Genomic DNA, 16838 nt, shown 5'->3' with positions numbered 1-16838 from the left:
GTCTACCTCTCTGCCAAGGCAGGCTTGTTCCCTACAGCACATCATTAATCATCCTCATCATCATACAGTGAAAGACCCAATTGTAAGGCCCACCCTCCATGTAGCTGACGTTGCTGCAAGAGCTCTGTCACTCAGAGTAGCCCAAATCTGGGGAAAGTAACTCAGTAACTAGAACATTATGTTAACTTAGATGGAGGACTTGGAGCAGACATATACTTATTCTTTCCCCATCTACTCGGAAGCAGAGACTCTCAGGGATTCTCAGACTTTTGTATTGGTGACCCCTTTCACACAGCAAGCCCCTGAGTGTGACCCCCCTTCTACATTAAAAACTTTTTATATATTTAACACCGTTATAAAAGCTGGAGGAAATGCGGAGTTTGGGGTGGAGGCTGACAGCTCATGACCCCCCCCATGTAATAACCTCACGACCCCCTGAGGGGTCATGACTCCCAGTTTGAGAACCCCTGCTCTATCTGTTGAGGTCTCGGCTGCTTCTCCCGTCATCCCGTCCCTCTTTTAAGAAATCAGCTCTTTTCCTTTCCTCATCCCAAACCAGTCATTTCAAAACCAAAGCCCTCTGACTTTACTGCAGCCACCCCCAGTCTGACCCACCATATGCTCATCTGAAAGCCCCGAAGGAAGGCGGCGAGGAGAGAGAGAGAGAACAAGCAAGGATGTGGTTATATTATCTCAGCTGCCCCCTTAAAGCCCCACACACGTCCCTCCCTCATCCTTTGCCTTGCCCAGATCCAACGTCCCTTACCCAGCACTACAACAGAAGGAGGAGATGGGAGCCTTACTGGACATAGGGAGGGGCAGCTGAGGGGCATTCCGGTTCCTCTTTACAGACCCTGTCCTGTGGGGGCTGAGTGCCCTCTCCCCCCCATGCTTCATTTGGAATGAAAGAGTTGCCCAGGCTCAAGCAATTAGGCACCCGGTTCCAAGCAAATTTGTTTACAGTCACAGCTGATGTGGCAAGCCCAGAGGTGCCAGGGCTATAAAGTGCCAAGTCTAGAGGTGCCTGCCCGGGGGGGGGGGGGCTCAGCCCTGGCACAAATTAAGCACTGACCCATGGACCTCAGTGGCAATTCGGGGGCTTCAGTGCCTGGACGGAGCAGACTCTAGGTGTGAGGCTGGCTTGCCAACCTGGAGCCCTTGGAAAGCAGGATCCCCCGACACACCCAGCCTCCCCTGCCCGGCTGGCCCCACCCTGCAGGAGGTCAGGCAGCAACGAGCCGCCCGTGCCCGGGGATCCCACATGCCCCCGCAGCCCCGGCCCGGCCCCTCCCGAGGGGCTGAGGAGGCGATTACCGTCCTGCCCCGAGCTCTCCAGGTGCTCCGCCAGGTCACAGCCGAAGGCGCCCGCGGCTCCCTTCCTCTTCGGCTTCGGCTTCGCTCCCTTGTTCTTCATGAGTTAGTCCCGCCCGCGGCTCGCCCCGCTCCTGCCGCTGCCCCGCGCGCTGCCCCTCACTCCGCCGCCCCTGCCCCGCGCCCGGGGCGCCGCATGGGGGCTCCCGCCGCAGCGCTCCGCCGGCAGGGCCGGGCCAGAGGGGGCTGCCCGGCAGGCAGGCGGCCGCGGCGCGCACAGCCCGGGCCCGGCGGGCTTCTCATCAGCGGGGGGGCGCCGGAGCGGTGCCCGCGGCGGAGCTGGACGATGGCTTGGGGGGAGGAGGGGTTGTCCCGGGCCCCGCTCCCCGAGCAAACCCCGCCTGGTTCCTCGGCGCCCCGCTAGCGGGGGACACGGACCGCACCCCGGGCAGAGGCCGAGCGAGCCGGCGGGAGCGCAGTGAGGAGCCCGCTTCCTGTCCTGGCTCCTCCGGCTGCCTCCTTCCCCCCGCGCCGCCGCTGCGGGGACGCTCCAGCCAGGAAAGGCTGGAAGGAAGTTGGCCGGGGAGGGGGCGGAGGGCTGTGGCAGCGCCGGGGAGGGGGTGTGCAGGGGTGGGGGGGGGGCGGAGAGAGGGGGGTGTCCTGACAGATAACGGGCCGGCCTGGGCCACCAGCGCTCCGCCTTGGAGAGGCCCGGGGGGAGGAGGGAACAGACATGGCTTCGGTCGGTGCCCGGCTCTGGTCACTGGTTCCTCTCTCCGGAGCCCTCTCCCCGCCGGGACGCTTCTCTCCCGGAGACGCCAATGCTAGACCTGGGGGGGGGAGTTCCCTTCCCCCCCGAGAGCAGAAACAGATGCACTTCGGAGTCAGTTGCCAGGAAAGGCTCCTTTTGGGCTTCCCAGTGAAAGGAGTTGGAGGCAAGAAACCGAAATCTCCCCAGTGGCTGGGGAGCAGACAGCTGGGGGCATGGAGTTCAGCTCAGACTGCCACCCAGCCCAGTGCTGGTGGGGCTGCCTGACACGCAGGCACAGTCTGTCTTGCCAACAGAAGTTGGGCATAGGTGCTGGAACTAGGGGTGTTGGAGGGGCTGCTGCACCCCCTGGCTTGAAGTGGTTTTCCTCATATCAAGGGTTTACAGTGTGGTTCAATGGCTATCAGCACCCCCACTATACAAATTGTTCCAGCACCCCTGAAGTTGAGCCAACAAAAATATGATTTCACTCACCCACCTTGTCTCTCACAAATAATCATGCTAATAAGAACAGCCATAGTAGGTCAGACCAAAGGCCCATCTAGCCCAGTATCCTTTCTTCCAGTAGTGACCAATGCCAGGTGCCCCAGAGGGAATGAACAGAACAGGTAATCATCAAGTGATCTATCCCGTGTCACCCATTCCCAGTTTCTGGCAAACAGAGGCTAGGGACACCATCCCTGCCCATCCTGGCTAATAGCCATTGATGGATCTATCCTCCATGAACTTATCTAGTTCTTTTTTTAACCCTGTTATAGTCTTGGCCTTCACAACATCCTGTGGCAAGGAGTTCCACAGCTTGACTGTGCATTGTGTGAAGAAATCTGCACTTCCATTGCACCTTTCTGTCCAGGATCTCCAAACGCTTTACATAGGGGGTAAACTAGAGGGTCAGCATGCTTTGTTGCTTATGTAGGTCCAGCTATACACCCAGCCTGACCTCCTTCCCCCAACTCTGCTCGGTTTGATTAAAACTGGAAAAGCCTATTTTCCACTAAAATCAGGCTTTTCTGGTTTCCCCATTTTTACTCAAATCAATAGGGCTCTGAGCTTGTGGGGAGGGGTGGTCATGAGCGGCTCAGCTAGAGTGGGACCTGATTGGAGCTGGGGGATCAAGGGGTCCGGCGGGGGGAGGGGGGCTGGCTATAATATGGTGAGGGGCTCACCTTCCCTAACTTAGTACTCACCCCGTATTCAAAGTGATTCTGTTGCCCTCCCACAGGCTGAAATTAAACACCTAAGGCTGGCCCATGTCAGTGGACTTGGGCTCACAGGGCTCAGGCTGCAGGGCTATAAAACTGCCATGTAGATGCAAGGCTTGGGCTGGAGCCCGTGCTCTGGGGAGCCTGCAAGGGGGAAGGATCCCAGAGCCCAGGCTCCAACCCAACCCTAAATGTCTACACTGCAAATTTATAGCCCTTTAGCCTGAGCCCTGCAAGCCTGAGTCAGCTGACACACACCAGCCATGGGTGTTTTATTACAGAGTAGAGACATACCCTATGAGGCCACTGACATCTCTTATCCTGAGTGACCAAATAGTGATTTTAGTGGAAATCAGACCTTTCTGGTCTTCTGATTGTCACCAAAATCAATAGGGTTCTGCCCATTGATGCCTAGACTATTCCCTGAAATATTAGAACTGATCAGCTGTAGCTTTAAAAAGTTATCCTGTTACATATGGTTAGACAGAAAAACACCATCACATTGAGTGTAGGAGCTTACTTTGGTCACCCAATTAATCTCATTCCCATTTTACAGCTAGAGAAACTGAGGCACAAAAAAAGGAAATGACTGCTCCACAGACAAACAGGAAGTCAGTTTCGGAGCTGATAATGATACTCAACTCTCTTGACTCCCAGCCCCCTGTTTTCACCACGAGATCACACTGCTTCCAGAGCCAGAATCTGGAACTCCTGACTTTCCACTTCCTGCTCTCACTATTAGCCTCCTCTCTGTTCCCTTAGTGTTAGTCTGGCTTGCAGAACATTTGAACATCCTGAATTTATTCTGGGCTGCTTGCAACACCTTGATGTTGAGTCAATACATGAGGATCTGCTGTATAACATAATGCCGCAAACACATCACATGCCACAGCAACATCTTGCTGCAAAAATTCATATGCTGTGACGGATGAGAGGCAAACTTCAAAAGGGTCCAGTGGCTGATTCAGACAAAAAGGCACTAAGATGCAGATGTTTCTCTGTATCTCATTCAAACCAGCTGCTGGCTGACTTCTATAGGAAGAGAAAGCCCATGTGGGTGGCTTCAAAAGAGGCATTTCCTTCCACACACAACAGCTTCTTCTTGAGGGGCTGAGAAGCTCTGACACTATTCCAGAAGGCTGGACTTATGCACAACATGTTTCATTTGTCTGTATCTTACAACATGTCCAGTGATCCAATTCTGAAAGGTATCGCCACCTGCCTTCACTCAAGACCTTTGCTAGACTCTTATGCCAGACTGATGATGATTGTCTAATATCAACCCGCATGGTACAGACATAGTTTAGTCCCTGCTGCCTGCTAATCTGTTGCCCAAAACATGGCTACATTCCCTACACACAGAAGAGAGGAGAGAATGATGGAAAAAAGACTGAGGAGATCTTGGGCTTCTTACAGAGGGCCAGATCCTGAAGGTCTGAACTGTTACTGAGTCCTTATTCTGTCCTAATCTCAGTGGATTCTTTAGGGCTTTCATCTGAGTAAAAACTGACTGAGGTCACCAGAATTTGGGCCAGAAGGAGGAGTTCCTCTGAGCACTCAGATTTTGATACCTTTGCTAGTATTCAGTCATTCTTGACTAGTGCCTTAATTCACAGCCTAGCCCCAAAGAAGTCAAATGGGGCTAATGCTGGAGTAAGGCAGTGGTTTTCAACCAGGGGCCCGGGGTCCTCTGGGGAGCCAGAGCAGGTTTCAGGGGGGCCTCCAAGCAGGGCCAGGGTTAGACTTGATGGGGCCCAGGGAAGAAAGCCAAAGCCCCACTGCATGGGGCTGAAGCCCAGGTCCCTGAGCCCTGCCACTCAGGGCTAGGGCTGAAGCCTGAGCAACTTAGCTTCAAGGGGGCCCCTGTGGCGTGGGACTCCAGGCAATTGCCCTGCTTGCTACCCCCTAGTGCCAGCCCTGGGTTTTATATGCAGAAACCAGTTGTTGTGGCACAGGTGGCCTGTGGAGTTTTTATAGCATGTTGGGGGGGGGGCCTCAGAAAGGAAAGGTTGAGAACCCCTGGAGTAAGGTACTACTCATTGTGAGCAAGGATATCATAGTTTGGCACTCAGCGATTGTGGTAACCAGCAGAAACCCGTTCCCCAAAGGAAACATTTATATTTTAAACAAGAAGTGGGAGGAGGGTGAGGGAGGCCTGTAGTGGCCCAAGGAAGGAGACCAGGTTACTTGCTATTTTTAGTAGTCTATTAAGATACTGCTGATTTCTCTCTCCCCCTACACATACACAGCAGTCACACTGGCTTCAGTGCATGTTCTGCATTCATTGAGCTTGCAGAATGGAGTCTTCCGTCTGTCATTCTGACTCCCTCCCTCTGTCTTTCTCTTCTCTAATGTACTGTACTTTCCTTCTTTCTATCACGTAAGGGCTTCCTGGAGCTTCTGCCCCTTGGTGCTAAGTAGCCCTGCTGCTCTCTCTCATACTAGAATCCAATACAATGCAACTTCAGTTTGTATAGCATCTTCCAGTCTATCCCAGAATGCTTCACTGAGCTGAACAAAACAATGAAAGAAAGGAGTAGCAGGAAAGAGGAATGAAGAGGTATAACATGCAAGGAGGAAAGATCTGTTTTCAGATGAGACTTGGTATGTGGCAGAGCATTGAGCGAAGTAGTGCAGATAACTGATTTTTCAGTGTGCTGACCAAAACAAAACATGAAATTTAAAAAGAAATCATTTTGGGTCAATTGAAGCAAATTGAAAAAGTTGTTTAAAGAATTGTTTTGGGTCAAATAAAACATTTTGTTTGACCTGAAATTAAATGTTTCATTTTGGTTTCATGTTTAAGCTTTTTTAAAAAATAAAATTGAAGTCAAATACTAAACAAAAATTGAAATGTTTCATTTAAAAAATGTCAAAACAAAATGTTGTGACTTTGAGGAGCTTTTCTTTTGGTTGGTGGGTTTGATTTTCTTCCAGCTGAAACCATCTGGTGAAGTCAACACAAATTTGCTCAATGTTTCAGCCAACCCATATCTGCAATTTTCTACGAAAAAAATGTTTGTCCAAAAATTTTTACCCAGCTCTAGTGTAGCGGAAACAGAGCAGCACAGGAAGCCCTGTGTGACGTTATTGATATATTCTGGGACCATATAGAACATGGTTGCAACCAAGGTCCTGTAGAGGCACCAAATCTTATGTAAAGGGGGTCATATAAGGTGTCTAAGACCAGGTTATGGGTTGCTGGTTATGATTATGGTGTCTATATGTCTGTATCATTTTGTAGTTGAAGTTATAAGTATTGGCTCTGTACTGTCTGTATTTCAAATTTGTGCTGTGTTTCTGGGAAACATCCCAGACAAGTTGGTCTTAGCTCTGCCTAGCGGCCCATTAAGGACCATCAGCTACACAATTGACCCATTGAGAGAAGGCAAATACGCCTTGTAACTCAGCAAAGTGCAGGGACTTGCCCATGTGACTCCAGACTCCTTTTTGCTGTAATTTTCCACAGTAAGAACAAAGAAGTGTTCTTACACCTGGAAGAGCCTATATAAGGCTGATGCCTCATCTCCTTCTTGTTTTCAATCCTGCTTCTTACCTCTGGAGGAACTTTGCTATGAACTGAAGCTCTGAACAAAGGACTGATTGACCCATCCCAGCTGTGGATGTACTCCAGAGACTTGATTTGAACCTACAGTTTACTCCATCACTGCTACAAGCCTGAACTAAGAACTTTGCCATTACTGTATGTAATTGATTCCATTTAACCAATTCTAGCTCTCATCTCTATCTTTTTCCCTTTATGAATAAACCTTTATATTCAGCATGATTTGTGGGTAAGATCTGATGTGTCTATTGACCTGGGTCTGGGGCTTGATTCTTTGGGATCAAGAGAACCGCTTTCTTTTATTGGGGTATTGGTTTTCATAACCATTCATCCCCAGGATGAGTGGGACTGGTGGTGATACTGGGGAGACTGAAGTGTCTAAGGAAATTGCTTGTGTAACTTGTGGTTAGCCAGTGGGGTGAAGTCAAAGTCCTCTTTGTCTGGCTGGTTTGGTTTGCCTTAGAGGTGGAAAAACCCCAGCCTAGGGCTGTAACTGCCCTGTTTAAGCAATTGGTCCTGAATTGGCACTTTCAGTTGGGTCCCGCCAGAACCACATCACGACACCCTGTCAGGCAGCAGGAGCTTCAGAGGAGAAGGCTTTCACACCAGCACTGACAAGGTTCTGTGAAAGGACAGAGGGGAGGTCATTGCTGGATCACCTGAGGGACTGAATAGAGACAGACAAGGTCAGTGAGATAGGCTGGAGCAGAACAACGGAGGCTTTTCAAAACTAGGACATTTTTGTATTGGAACCTGAAATAACAGTGGAGCCAGTAGGTCCTGTTTCTTTGTGTATCTTAGAAAGTGATCAGTGTGAGGAGGAGCTACAGATACATGCTGGAGTCTAGGATACCTACTGGAGTCAGGAGAGCACATAGAGAAAAGAGCTGCCGTAGTTAAGGTTAGAGCAGATGATGGCAGGAATGAGGGTTCCACAAAGAAACAGAATCAAGCAAGAGTCATTCATGGAAGAGTTTGTGAACATAAGAACAGCCGTACTGGGTCAGACCAAAGGTCCATCTAGCCCAGTATCCTGTCTACCGACAGTAGCCAATGCCAGGTGGCCCAGAGGGAGTGAACCTAACAGGCAATGATCAAGTGATCTCTCTCCTGCCATCCATCTCCACCCTCTGACAAACAGAGGCTAGGGACACCATTCCTTACCCATCCTGGCTAATAGCCATTAATGGACTTAAGAGAACTGGATAAATTCATGGAGGTTAAGTGAAGATGAGGATGGGCAAAGTGGGAGGAGACAAGTAGTTCAGGCCCAAAGTACAGACAGTGGAAACAAAACAGAGTTCAGAATTGAAACTGGAGATGGAAGCTGAAAGCGGGGAGGGAAATCATCCCTCCTGAAAATGAGACTGCAGAATGAAAGCAGCACAAAGTCAGGTTGGTAACCTCACAGGAACAAGTTCTCTCAGGAGACCCCCATTGCTTCCTGGTCTCAGCTCAGATGGAAACTCCATGAAAACAGCTTGTTCCACAGTACCTCAGCCCAACCTAGGAAGTCAAAGCCCATAACATTTATTTTAATACCTTCACTTTGAACCTTTTCAGGCTTTGGAGCTAGTGGAGATTTCGTTTTGTTAGTACATTATTTAACCAGTTTGCCCATTGTGACAAAGTTCCTCCTCTACCTTGGTGGGTCCTGCACTTATTGTCAGATTTACTCACCTCAGTGATCTTCCCCACAGTCTGGGTCAACTCCTCCTGTGTCTGATCAGGAGTTGGGAGGTTTGGGGGGAACCCAGGCCCACCCTCTACTCTGGGTTCCAGCCCAGGGCCCTGTGGATTGCAGCTGTCTATAGTGCCTCCTGTAACAGCTGCATGACAGCTACAACTCCCTGGGCTACTTCCCCATGGCCTCCTCCAAACACCTTCTTTATCCTCACCACAGGACCTTCCTCCTGGTGTCTGATAATGCTTGTGCTCCTTAGTCCTCCAGCAGCACACCCTCTCAGCTCTTTGTGCTACCCACACACACTCTCTCTCTCTCTCCTCTGACTCCCCCAGCTGACTGGAGTGAGCTCGTTTTTAAATCCAGGTGCCCTGATTAGTATCAGAGGGGTAGCTATGTTAGTCTGGATCTGTAAAAGCAGCAACGAATCCCGTGGACTAACCTTATAGACTAACAGACATTCTGCAGCATGAGCTTTCGTGGGTGAATACCCACTTCGTCGGATGCCCTGATTAGCCTGCCTTGATTGGCTGCAGGTGATCTAATCAGCTTGTCTGCCTGAATTGGTTCTAGCAGGTTCCTGATTACTCTAGTGCAGCCCCTGCTCTGGTCACTCAGGGAACAGAAAACTACTCATCCAGTAGTCATCCAGTGAATATTTGCCCTCTACCAGACTCCTGTATCCCACTGGTTTGGGTCTGTCACACCTCCCTGACTCTTTGTGCTGAAGAATAGGTTGTGATGTTGCAGTACATGCTGCTGGCAGTAATATTAGCGTATTAGCCTGTTGTACAATACGTAACAGAGGCTGACCAAGGCACAAGCACATGCCATCACAAAAGCGCTATTGTTAGAAGAGGCTGACCCACCAATGCATGCAGTGAGGTGGGCTTTGTGACAGAAGGTTGACCCCACACATCCAGCTTCTCTAGGAATTTAGGGTGTCTCACAAATTCGATGCCGCAGGCAGGTTTCTGTGACTGAATATGGGACAGTTAATGACTCTGTAATTTCTCCCCAGATGGGACATTTGTGTCCTGGAAACAGAGAAAGGGCCCCAGGAAAAACTTTGGCCATAATGCCTAGGTATGGTGCCCTCCCCTTCTGAGACCCAGGGACTGTGGGGGAGGCACCACTTGCGGGCTATTTCTGGGAGCATGTCCCTGCCCTCCCTGTTGTGTTTCTGTCATTGTGTTGAACTCTTTCCCATCCATGGCTTTTAAATCTCCAGCAATCTTCCAGGCGCCGCTCAGCACAAAAGGCAGGGTGGGGACGAGAGGGAGGGGAAGAGCTGAGGAAAAAAATGAACCCCTAAAAATAGCTCTGCTGAGTAAAATTGTTTTCCTGACACAGACGGTTCATTGTTAGGCCCTGACACGTCAGTTCAACCTCCCTCCCCATCCTCGCTTTTTTCTCCCACCCCTCTCCGGCCCAGCTTCCTGTCTACTCCCATCCACAGAGCTGGAGTGTATTGTGGAGTTGCATGGCTGTCTTTGTTTTTATGGGTGCACGATAGGATCAGGCATTGGGAACAACTCTCACCCTGCATGGGTTTCCCACCACATTTATCCCTTAGCTCTCCCCTGCACAATAGGACGCCCTCCCACTCCCATCTTCCTCTCCTTCTGCCATGGGATACCTACCATTCCCATCAACCCCTCTGCTATGGGACATCCACCACCCTCAACTCCCTCCTCCTCCCTTGCCATGGGAGGCCCTCCATTCTTACCTCTCTCTCTCCCACCATGGGATACCCTCCACTCTCACACCCCTCCTCTGCCCTCCCACCCACACCATGGCATTCCCATCACCCTTATCTTTTTCCTCCTTCTTCCTGTTAAAAAATAAAATCTTACTTTGTGGCATGGCTCAGAGCCCCAGTGCTTCAGACTCTTAAGGGCACCATGGGTGAAGGGGGCACCTCATACTTGCATGCTGCTGTACAGCCCTACCACTGGCCCTGTGCTAGGGACAGATTAACCACTAGACACAATAGGCCCATACCTAGGGCTGTAGCTGTGAACTCATGTAATGATGTCACTGCTGTCATTGTGTGCCGTCAGAGGAGAGCAAGTGGAGCAGACTGCATGCAGCATGAGATCACCAGGCTCCACCCCTTTGCCGATATTTGAATGGTTGGGGGCAGGTCTGAGATGATGTTGCCTTTTCTTCTCTTTGAACAGCTGAGCACAGGTGCAGCCTGGGCCATCACCGATGGCTATGGGTATGTCAACACTGCAATTAGATATTGGTGGCTGGTCTGTACCAGCTGACTCAGGCTTGCAGGGCTCAGGCTAAGGAGCTGTTTAATTGCAGTGTAAGCATTCGGGCTCAGTCCCTGTGGACACTACCACCACCTGTCACTTAGGCCCATAACTTGAGTACTCTCTTTGACTCAGCCCTCTCTCTTGACCCTCATCTCCAGGCCCTGCCTAAGTCTTATGCTTCTTTCTGCACAACATCTCTAAGGGCTTGTCCATACCGCAACTCAATGTGCAGCAAGCTGGGGTGTAACTCTACAGCGTACAGCCTGCCGCACATTAAGTTGTTGTGTGACCTCTGCTGCTGTGCACCAAAAGTTTTGTAGTGCACTTTGATCTACTGCTGTTTGAAATGGGAGTATGTCAAAACACATGACAGGACTTATAGCGCACAGCAACAAGGTCCACACGGCAGCTTAGGGCATGTCAGGCGGATATGCTGTAGATTTACACCCCACCTTGCCACGCAGTAAGTTTCTAATCCCCCCCCTGCTCCTTGTCCCCGGCCTGCCCTGCCCCCTATCCACACCCCCGCCCCCTATCCAACCGCCCTCTGCTCCTCGTCTCCTGACCACCCCATCCCGGGATCTCTGTCCCCATCCAACCCCCCTGCTCCCTATCCCCTGACTGCCCTGACCCCTATCCACACCCCTGACAGGGATGGACTCCCCCTGGGACTCCCACCCCCTATCCAACCACCCTCTGCTCCTCATCCCTGACCACCCCCTCCCAGGACCCCCCATCCCTAACTGCCCCCCAGGATCCCACCCCCTTATCCAACCCTCCCTGCTCCCTGTCCCCTGACTGTCCTCCTGACCCCTATCCACATCCCCTGGCAGGCCCCCTGGGACTGCCACTCCCAGCCCTCCCTGTTCCCCATCCCCTGACCGCCCCCCCAGAACCTCCACCCCATCCAACCACCCCCTCCTCCCTGACTGCCCCCCAGGACTCCCTGCTCCCTTACCCAATCCCCTCGCTCCCTGCCCCCTTACCAGCAGCAGGAGCTTGCAGCTGCAACACCCAGCCAGAGCCAGCTGCACTCCCCACGCTGCCCAGCGGGAATGGCAGGCCAGAGCGTGGCCCACACGGTGGTGTGGCTGCGGGGGAGGGTGGACAGTAGGGGAGGGGCCGGGGACTAGGCTTCCCGTCCAGGAGCTCAGGGGCCAGGCAGGACAGTCCCACGGGCCGCAGTTTGTCCACGTCTGCCTTAGATCCATCCATCCCTTTCTCTTCATTCACACAGCTAAAACTCATGCCCAGGCTCTCCTCATCTTAATTACTACAAACTCCTCTCTGGCCTTCTTATAGCTGGCAAATGCCAGCTTGCCCCATCTACATCAATTCAAAATGCTGCTTGTGACAGAGTACTGGAAGCTAACACTATTGAAATCGTGGGGGTGGGTGGGCATAAGCCCACCTGTGTCTGAAAGCCTAAGTGGAGGAGCTACTGAACCCAGAGTTCAAGTAAGGTCAGGGGGGCAACAAATGAGAAAACAGGAATGGGCATGAGGGTCACAGGGTCATAAGCGGGGAGCCAGAGGGGGACACCGAGCAGAGAACCCCAGACCTCTCCTTGAAGGTGTCCAAGGGGCCAGTGGACATGATCAAAGGGAGGGGTGGAAATAGGCCCCACAATCGCAGAGAACCTCCCCATCCAGCATCCTCCCCCTGGTATGGTGGACGGCCAACTTGGCCAGCACCAGGAGATGGTTGATAAGAAGATCTCACGACTTTGTGGGGCCATGGATGGGGAGTGCATAAATCAGGGGGTATGGGGAAACGTGCAGCCAGAACCTTAGGGAAACATCTTTCTCCTCTGGTCTAGCAGTGCTGGTCTGAAATGAGATTTCTAGTCGGTTGAGGAACTGTACTACCGAACGGATGCTCTAATACCCTTATGATTTCATTTGCCAACAGTGATGTCAATCCACTATGGAAAATAAAATCCTCATATGGACAATTTTTAATTGGATGAGAGCACTGCCATTCGAAGATTGCCCCTGAACTACTCCCCTCTTGAGCACAGGATGTCCTACCCTCACTGTGTGATTGGCTGATACTGCCTCTGTCACATTGTCTGAGAAGAAAGGAATTTTAGGTTAACTTGGCACTATAAAAATAGCAGTATGCCAGTGCAATAGAGTGATTCAGGTGGTAGGAGTGTTGGTTAAGGGAATTATTTGGTGGGTGTTTGTGAGTGGTGGTAGGCTGGTGGATGATATATGTTCTTTATACACATGGGTAGGAAGGAAGGATAGACAGTCAGTCTAACTAACTAGGATGTAGGGGTGTGTGGTGTCTTAGAATCATAGAATATCAGGGTTGGAAGGGATGTCAGGACATCATCTAGTGTCCAACCCCCTGCTCAAAGCAGGACCAATCCTCAACTAAATCATCCTAGCCAGGGCTTTGTCAAGCCTGACCTTTAAAACCTCTAAGGAAGGAGATTCCATCAACTTCATATGTAACCCATTCCAGTGCTTCACCACCCTCCTAGTGAAAAAGTTTTTCCTAATATCCAACCTAAACCTTCCACACTGCAACTTGAGACCATTGCTTCTTGTTCTGTCATCTGCCACTACTGAGAACAGCCTAGCTCCATCCTCTTTGGAACCCCCTTTCAGGTAGTTGAAAGCAGCTATCAAATCCCGCCTCATTCTTCTCTTCTGCAGACTAAACAATCACAGTTCCCTCAGCCTCTCCTCATAAGACATGTGCTCCAGCCACCTAATCATTTTTGTTGCTCATCGCAGGACTCTTTCCAATTTTTCCACATCCTTCTTGTAGTCTGGGGCCCAAAACTGGACACAGTACTCCAGATGAGGCCTCACCAGTGCTGAGTAGAGGGGAATGATCACATCCCTCGATCTGCTGGCAATGCCCCTACTTATACAGCCCAAAATGCCATTAGCCTTGGGAACAAGGACATGCTGTTGACTCATATCCATCCACCCATTCATGCCCATACACACTCCTCCAGCCACACATCTTTCCATCCACCCGTACACAGACCCCTCCTGCCACCCATTCATCCCTATTCACATCCCTCCATCTACCCATCCCTCGCCATACACACTCCGCCAGCCACCCTTCCATCCATCCCCATACACATCCCTCCATCCACATATCCATCCATCAGCTTACACCCCCATCCAGCAACACCCATCCATTCCCAAACACACCCCTCCTTCCACCTATTCTTCCATTCCCATACACGCCCCACCAGTCACCCATCCATCCCCATACACAACCCTTCAGCCACCCATCCTTCCATCTCCATATACACCCCTCCAGCCACCCATTCATCCATCCATTCCCATACACAGCCCTCCAGCCACCCACCCACCCATGACCTTGGCCGTCTGTCACTGTGCCTCTCTCCCATCCCATGCCTCAGTTTCCCCATCTGCAGGGATAACGATAGTGACTGTTGGAAGCCACTTTGAGGTCTACAGATGAAAAGCATTAAAGATGAGCTAGGTAGTGTTACAATCTACCTGTCTATCCTGACACAACTAGCTCCATTTTCATGCTGTGCCCCTCACCATGGCTCCTGTGCAACTCGGCCCCTAGAACTTGCACCCCAGCAGATTCTCCCAGGCTCCAAGCCTCTCCAAGTCTCTCAGATGAGACAACCCCCCCCCCCCCCACACACACATTGTTATGATGAGTAGGCTTGCCTGAAAGGCAGGAATAAATTTTATCCACTTAGTCCCTCAAACAGAACTCTCCTGCTATCAGGATTACCTCCTATGGAAGATGGCGACTGTTTTGAAAAGATCCCACTTAATTTTTGAATAAGTAAATTATTTAAAGGGATATTCATTATTTCTCTGTCGCCCATTGTTCTAGGAGTTGTGGGATTTTTGTTTTACTCATGAATCTTCCTCAACTACCAGTGAAGGTGGAGAGGTTCCCATGGAGAGCTTTTACCTTCTCCTAGCATAAATTTTAATTTAGGAATCTCTAAAAAACTGTTTCTAAACTGCCCTAAATCTCAAGGCAGTGGCATTTGTTTTTGCTCCCGCGACTACTTAGCCATGACTGTGAAGCCAGTGCTGCCCCCAATCCTCACAGCCCCAGCTGCTATTTCCCCTCCCTCACCAACACCAAAAAAACCTTAAACTGGATTTAAAAGAATCAAACTCCTGAATACTAATCTTTCCCTCCTTCTCCCGCCATCAGCTGTGAGCAGTAGCACCCACTAGCAGCTGCAGACATAGGCTGTAGCTGAGAGAACCAGGTGCTATTGCAACTGGCAGGTCCTGCTCTTGTTTATTTCCCTAACATTGTACAAATGTTAAAGGAAACCCTGGTAGGAAAAATGCCAGTTCCTCTCCCCCGTATGCTCTCTCTGCCTGCCAGGAAGGCACTTCCCTCGCCATGGCCAGACCCATCACCTCGTTTGCTGGATAAATACCTGTCCTTCTGACCTGCTTTCCCACCACTGATGCCCCCATTGACATTCTCCCTAGTGTGGGGGACACTGAGCAGGGAAATTAGCTATGAAGGGCACCCCTCATGCTCCAGGGAGTCCTTCCCTACCAGGATGCTGGTGCTCCAAACTGAGAAATTTCCTCCTCCTTCTCTTCCTTTCCTTTCCCTCCCCCCCAAGAATCTTGGTCATGTTTGTAGTTGCTGTCTCTGCTGCTGAGCTGGGATCTGTGCTCTGGGATGCCTCTGGCTGCAGCACTTCCTCTCTCCAGGTATCTTCTTACCCTGACAAGTGCCAGGGTGTGGGTGGTGAGCAGCAGCTGATGCCACAGCACTGATCCCAGTTCAGCTGATGCAATGCTTCTATAATCTATTTGTGCCACTTCTGAATCACTTATAATATTGACTCCAAAAGAAGTTACAAAGGCGAATATCCCTAGTAGTGCATCGTTGTCTTCACCATTATGCAGAGTTAGGGGTCTACCAGCTGCAGCAACTAGGCAGTGGGGAATAGGGCCTAAAATCTCCAAGCAAGGAGGGAGAAAAACATCCGTTCATCATGCCAGGCTTGCGCTGGCTCTTTCACGCTAGCAGCGGCAGGTTCAAGTTCTTTCCGGACACACTGGAGTGGTGTAGATTGTGAGTTACAGCAGGAGTCAGTCCAAAGACTTTAGGGCAGAGTCAGAAGTGCGTCAAGAGACTGTCAACTCAGCGTACCTGGCTTGTTAGGCCAGGCCTGATGACTACAGCGGAGAGCAGTCAGAGCATGGCCCTGTGTAGTAGCGGTGGCAGTAGCAAACTAGCCTCCTGACAGAGCAAGAGGGTTTTGTTCTCTTTGCAGTAGATTATGACCAAGAAGCCTGGCTCCCTGGAGCTGCCCTTTTATTTTTAGAGCCTCTCATGTGCCCACCCAGTGCTGTTCCCCCTGTTTGTTTCCTACTGAACAATGAGACCTGAAAGAATTGTTTGGAAAGGGGCCAACACTTGCTAATGAAACTGTCAGGCGTCCAAGCCGCATGCAGCCCTTTGTAACCTACTGCTAGAGTGGGAAAAAGAAACAATTGCCCCTCTCACTTCAGGCCTCTCTAGAAAGAAACACCGCTTGTACCACAGTGTTGTCAAACCCATGGGGTAATCAGCCTAGTCCACAGCACAGAAAGGATGAGCTAGGGCACAGGAGAAGAGCTTGGATCTGCCTCTCCCTCTTTACCCCACACTGTTCTCCTGCCAGGACACGTTTTAGCAGCTAGATGTTCCTGGGAAGACTTTCCTACGTGCTCGCCCACCATGACAGCCCCTAATGCAGCAGAAGCCACTCACACATATTGGGCTGCAGGTGCAAACAACAACCCGCAACTTCTCCTCTGTGTTGTGTGCCCCCAGTGAACAACTCCTTCCACAGCCCAAGACTTATTGCAAGAAAAGCAAAAAAGCACAAGTGCTAAAACAGTGTTTCTCAAACTGAGGTCACCGCTTGTGCAGGGAAAGCCCCTGGCGGGCCGGGCCAGTTTGTTTACCTGCCCTGTCCACAGGTCCGGCCGATCACGGCTCCCACTGGCCGCGGTTCACCGCTGCAGGCCAATAGGAGCTGCTGGAAGTGGCGCGGGCCGAG

At 51.1% G+C, this 16838-nt stretch overlaps 1 protein-coding gene across 3 annotated transcripts in view; it reads right to left on the bottom strand.

Annotated features, from left to right (window-relative positions):
- Nucleotides 1-10506, bottom strand: part of ARHGAP31 (Rho GTPase activating protein 31) — a 101486-nt gene extending 90980 nt beyond the window's left edge. The window contains exon 1 of one of the 3 annotated variants that reach the window (XM_045001258.1): nt 10388-10506. In XM_045001258.1, coding sequence (XP_044857193.1) covers nt 10388-10397 — 10 coding nt within the window. In that variant the 5' untranslated portion in view covers nt 10398-10506. Of the gene's footprint in view, nt 1-1314; nt 1455-10387 lie in introns of those variants that run through there. The other 2 variants (XM_045001256.1, XM_045001257.1) reach the window with 2 other exon arrangements.
- Between the last annotated feature and the right edge of the window lie 6332 nt (nt 10507-16838).

This window comes from Mauremys mutica, chromosome 1 (assembly GCF_020497125.1).
Source record: "Mauremys mutica isolate MM-2020 ecotype Southern chromosome 1, ASM2049712v1, whole genome shotgun sequence".
NCBI lineage: Eukaryota > Metazoa > Chordata > Testudines > Geoemydidae > Mauremys > Mauremys mutica.
Note: the sequence above shows the minus strand (reverse complement) of the source record. Positions and strands in the feature narration are given on the sequence as shown.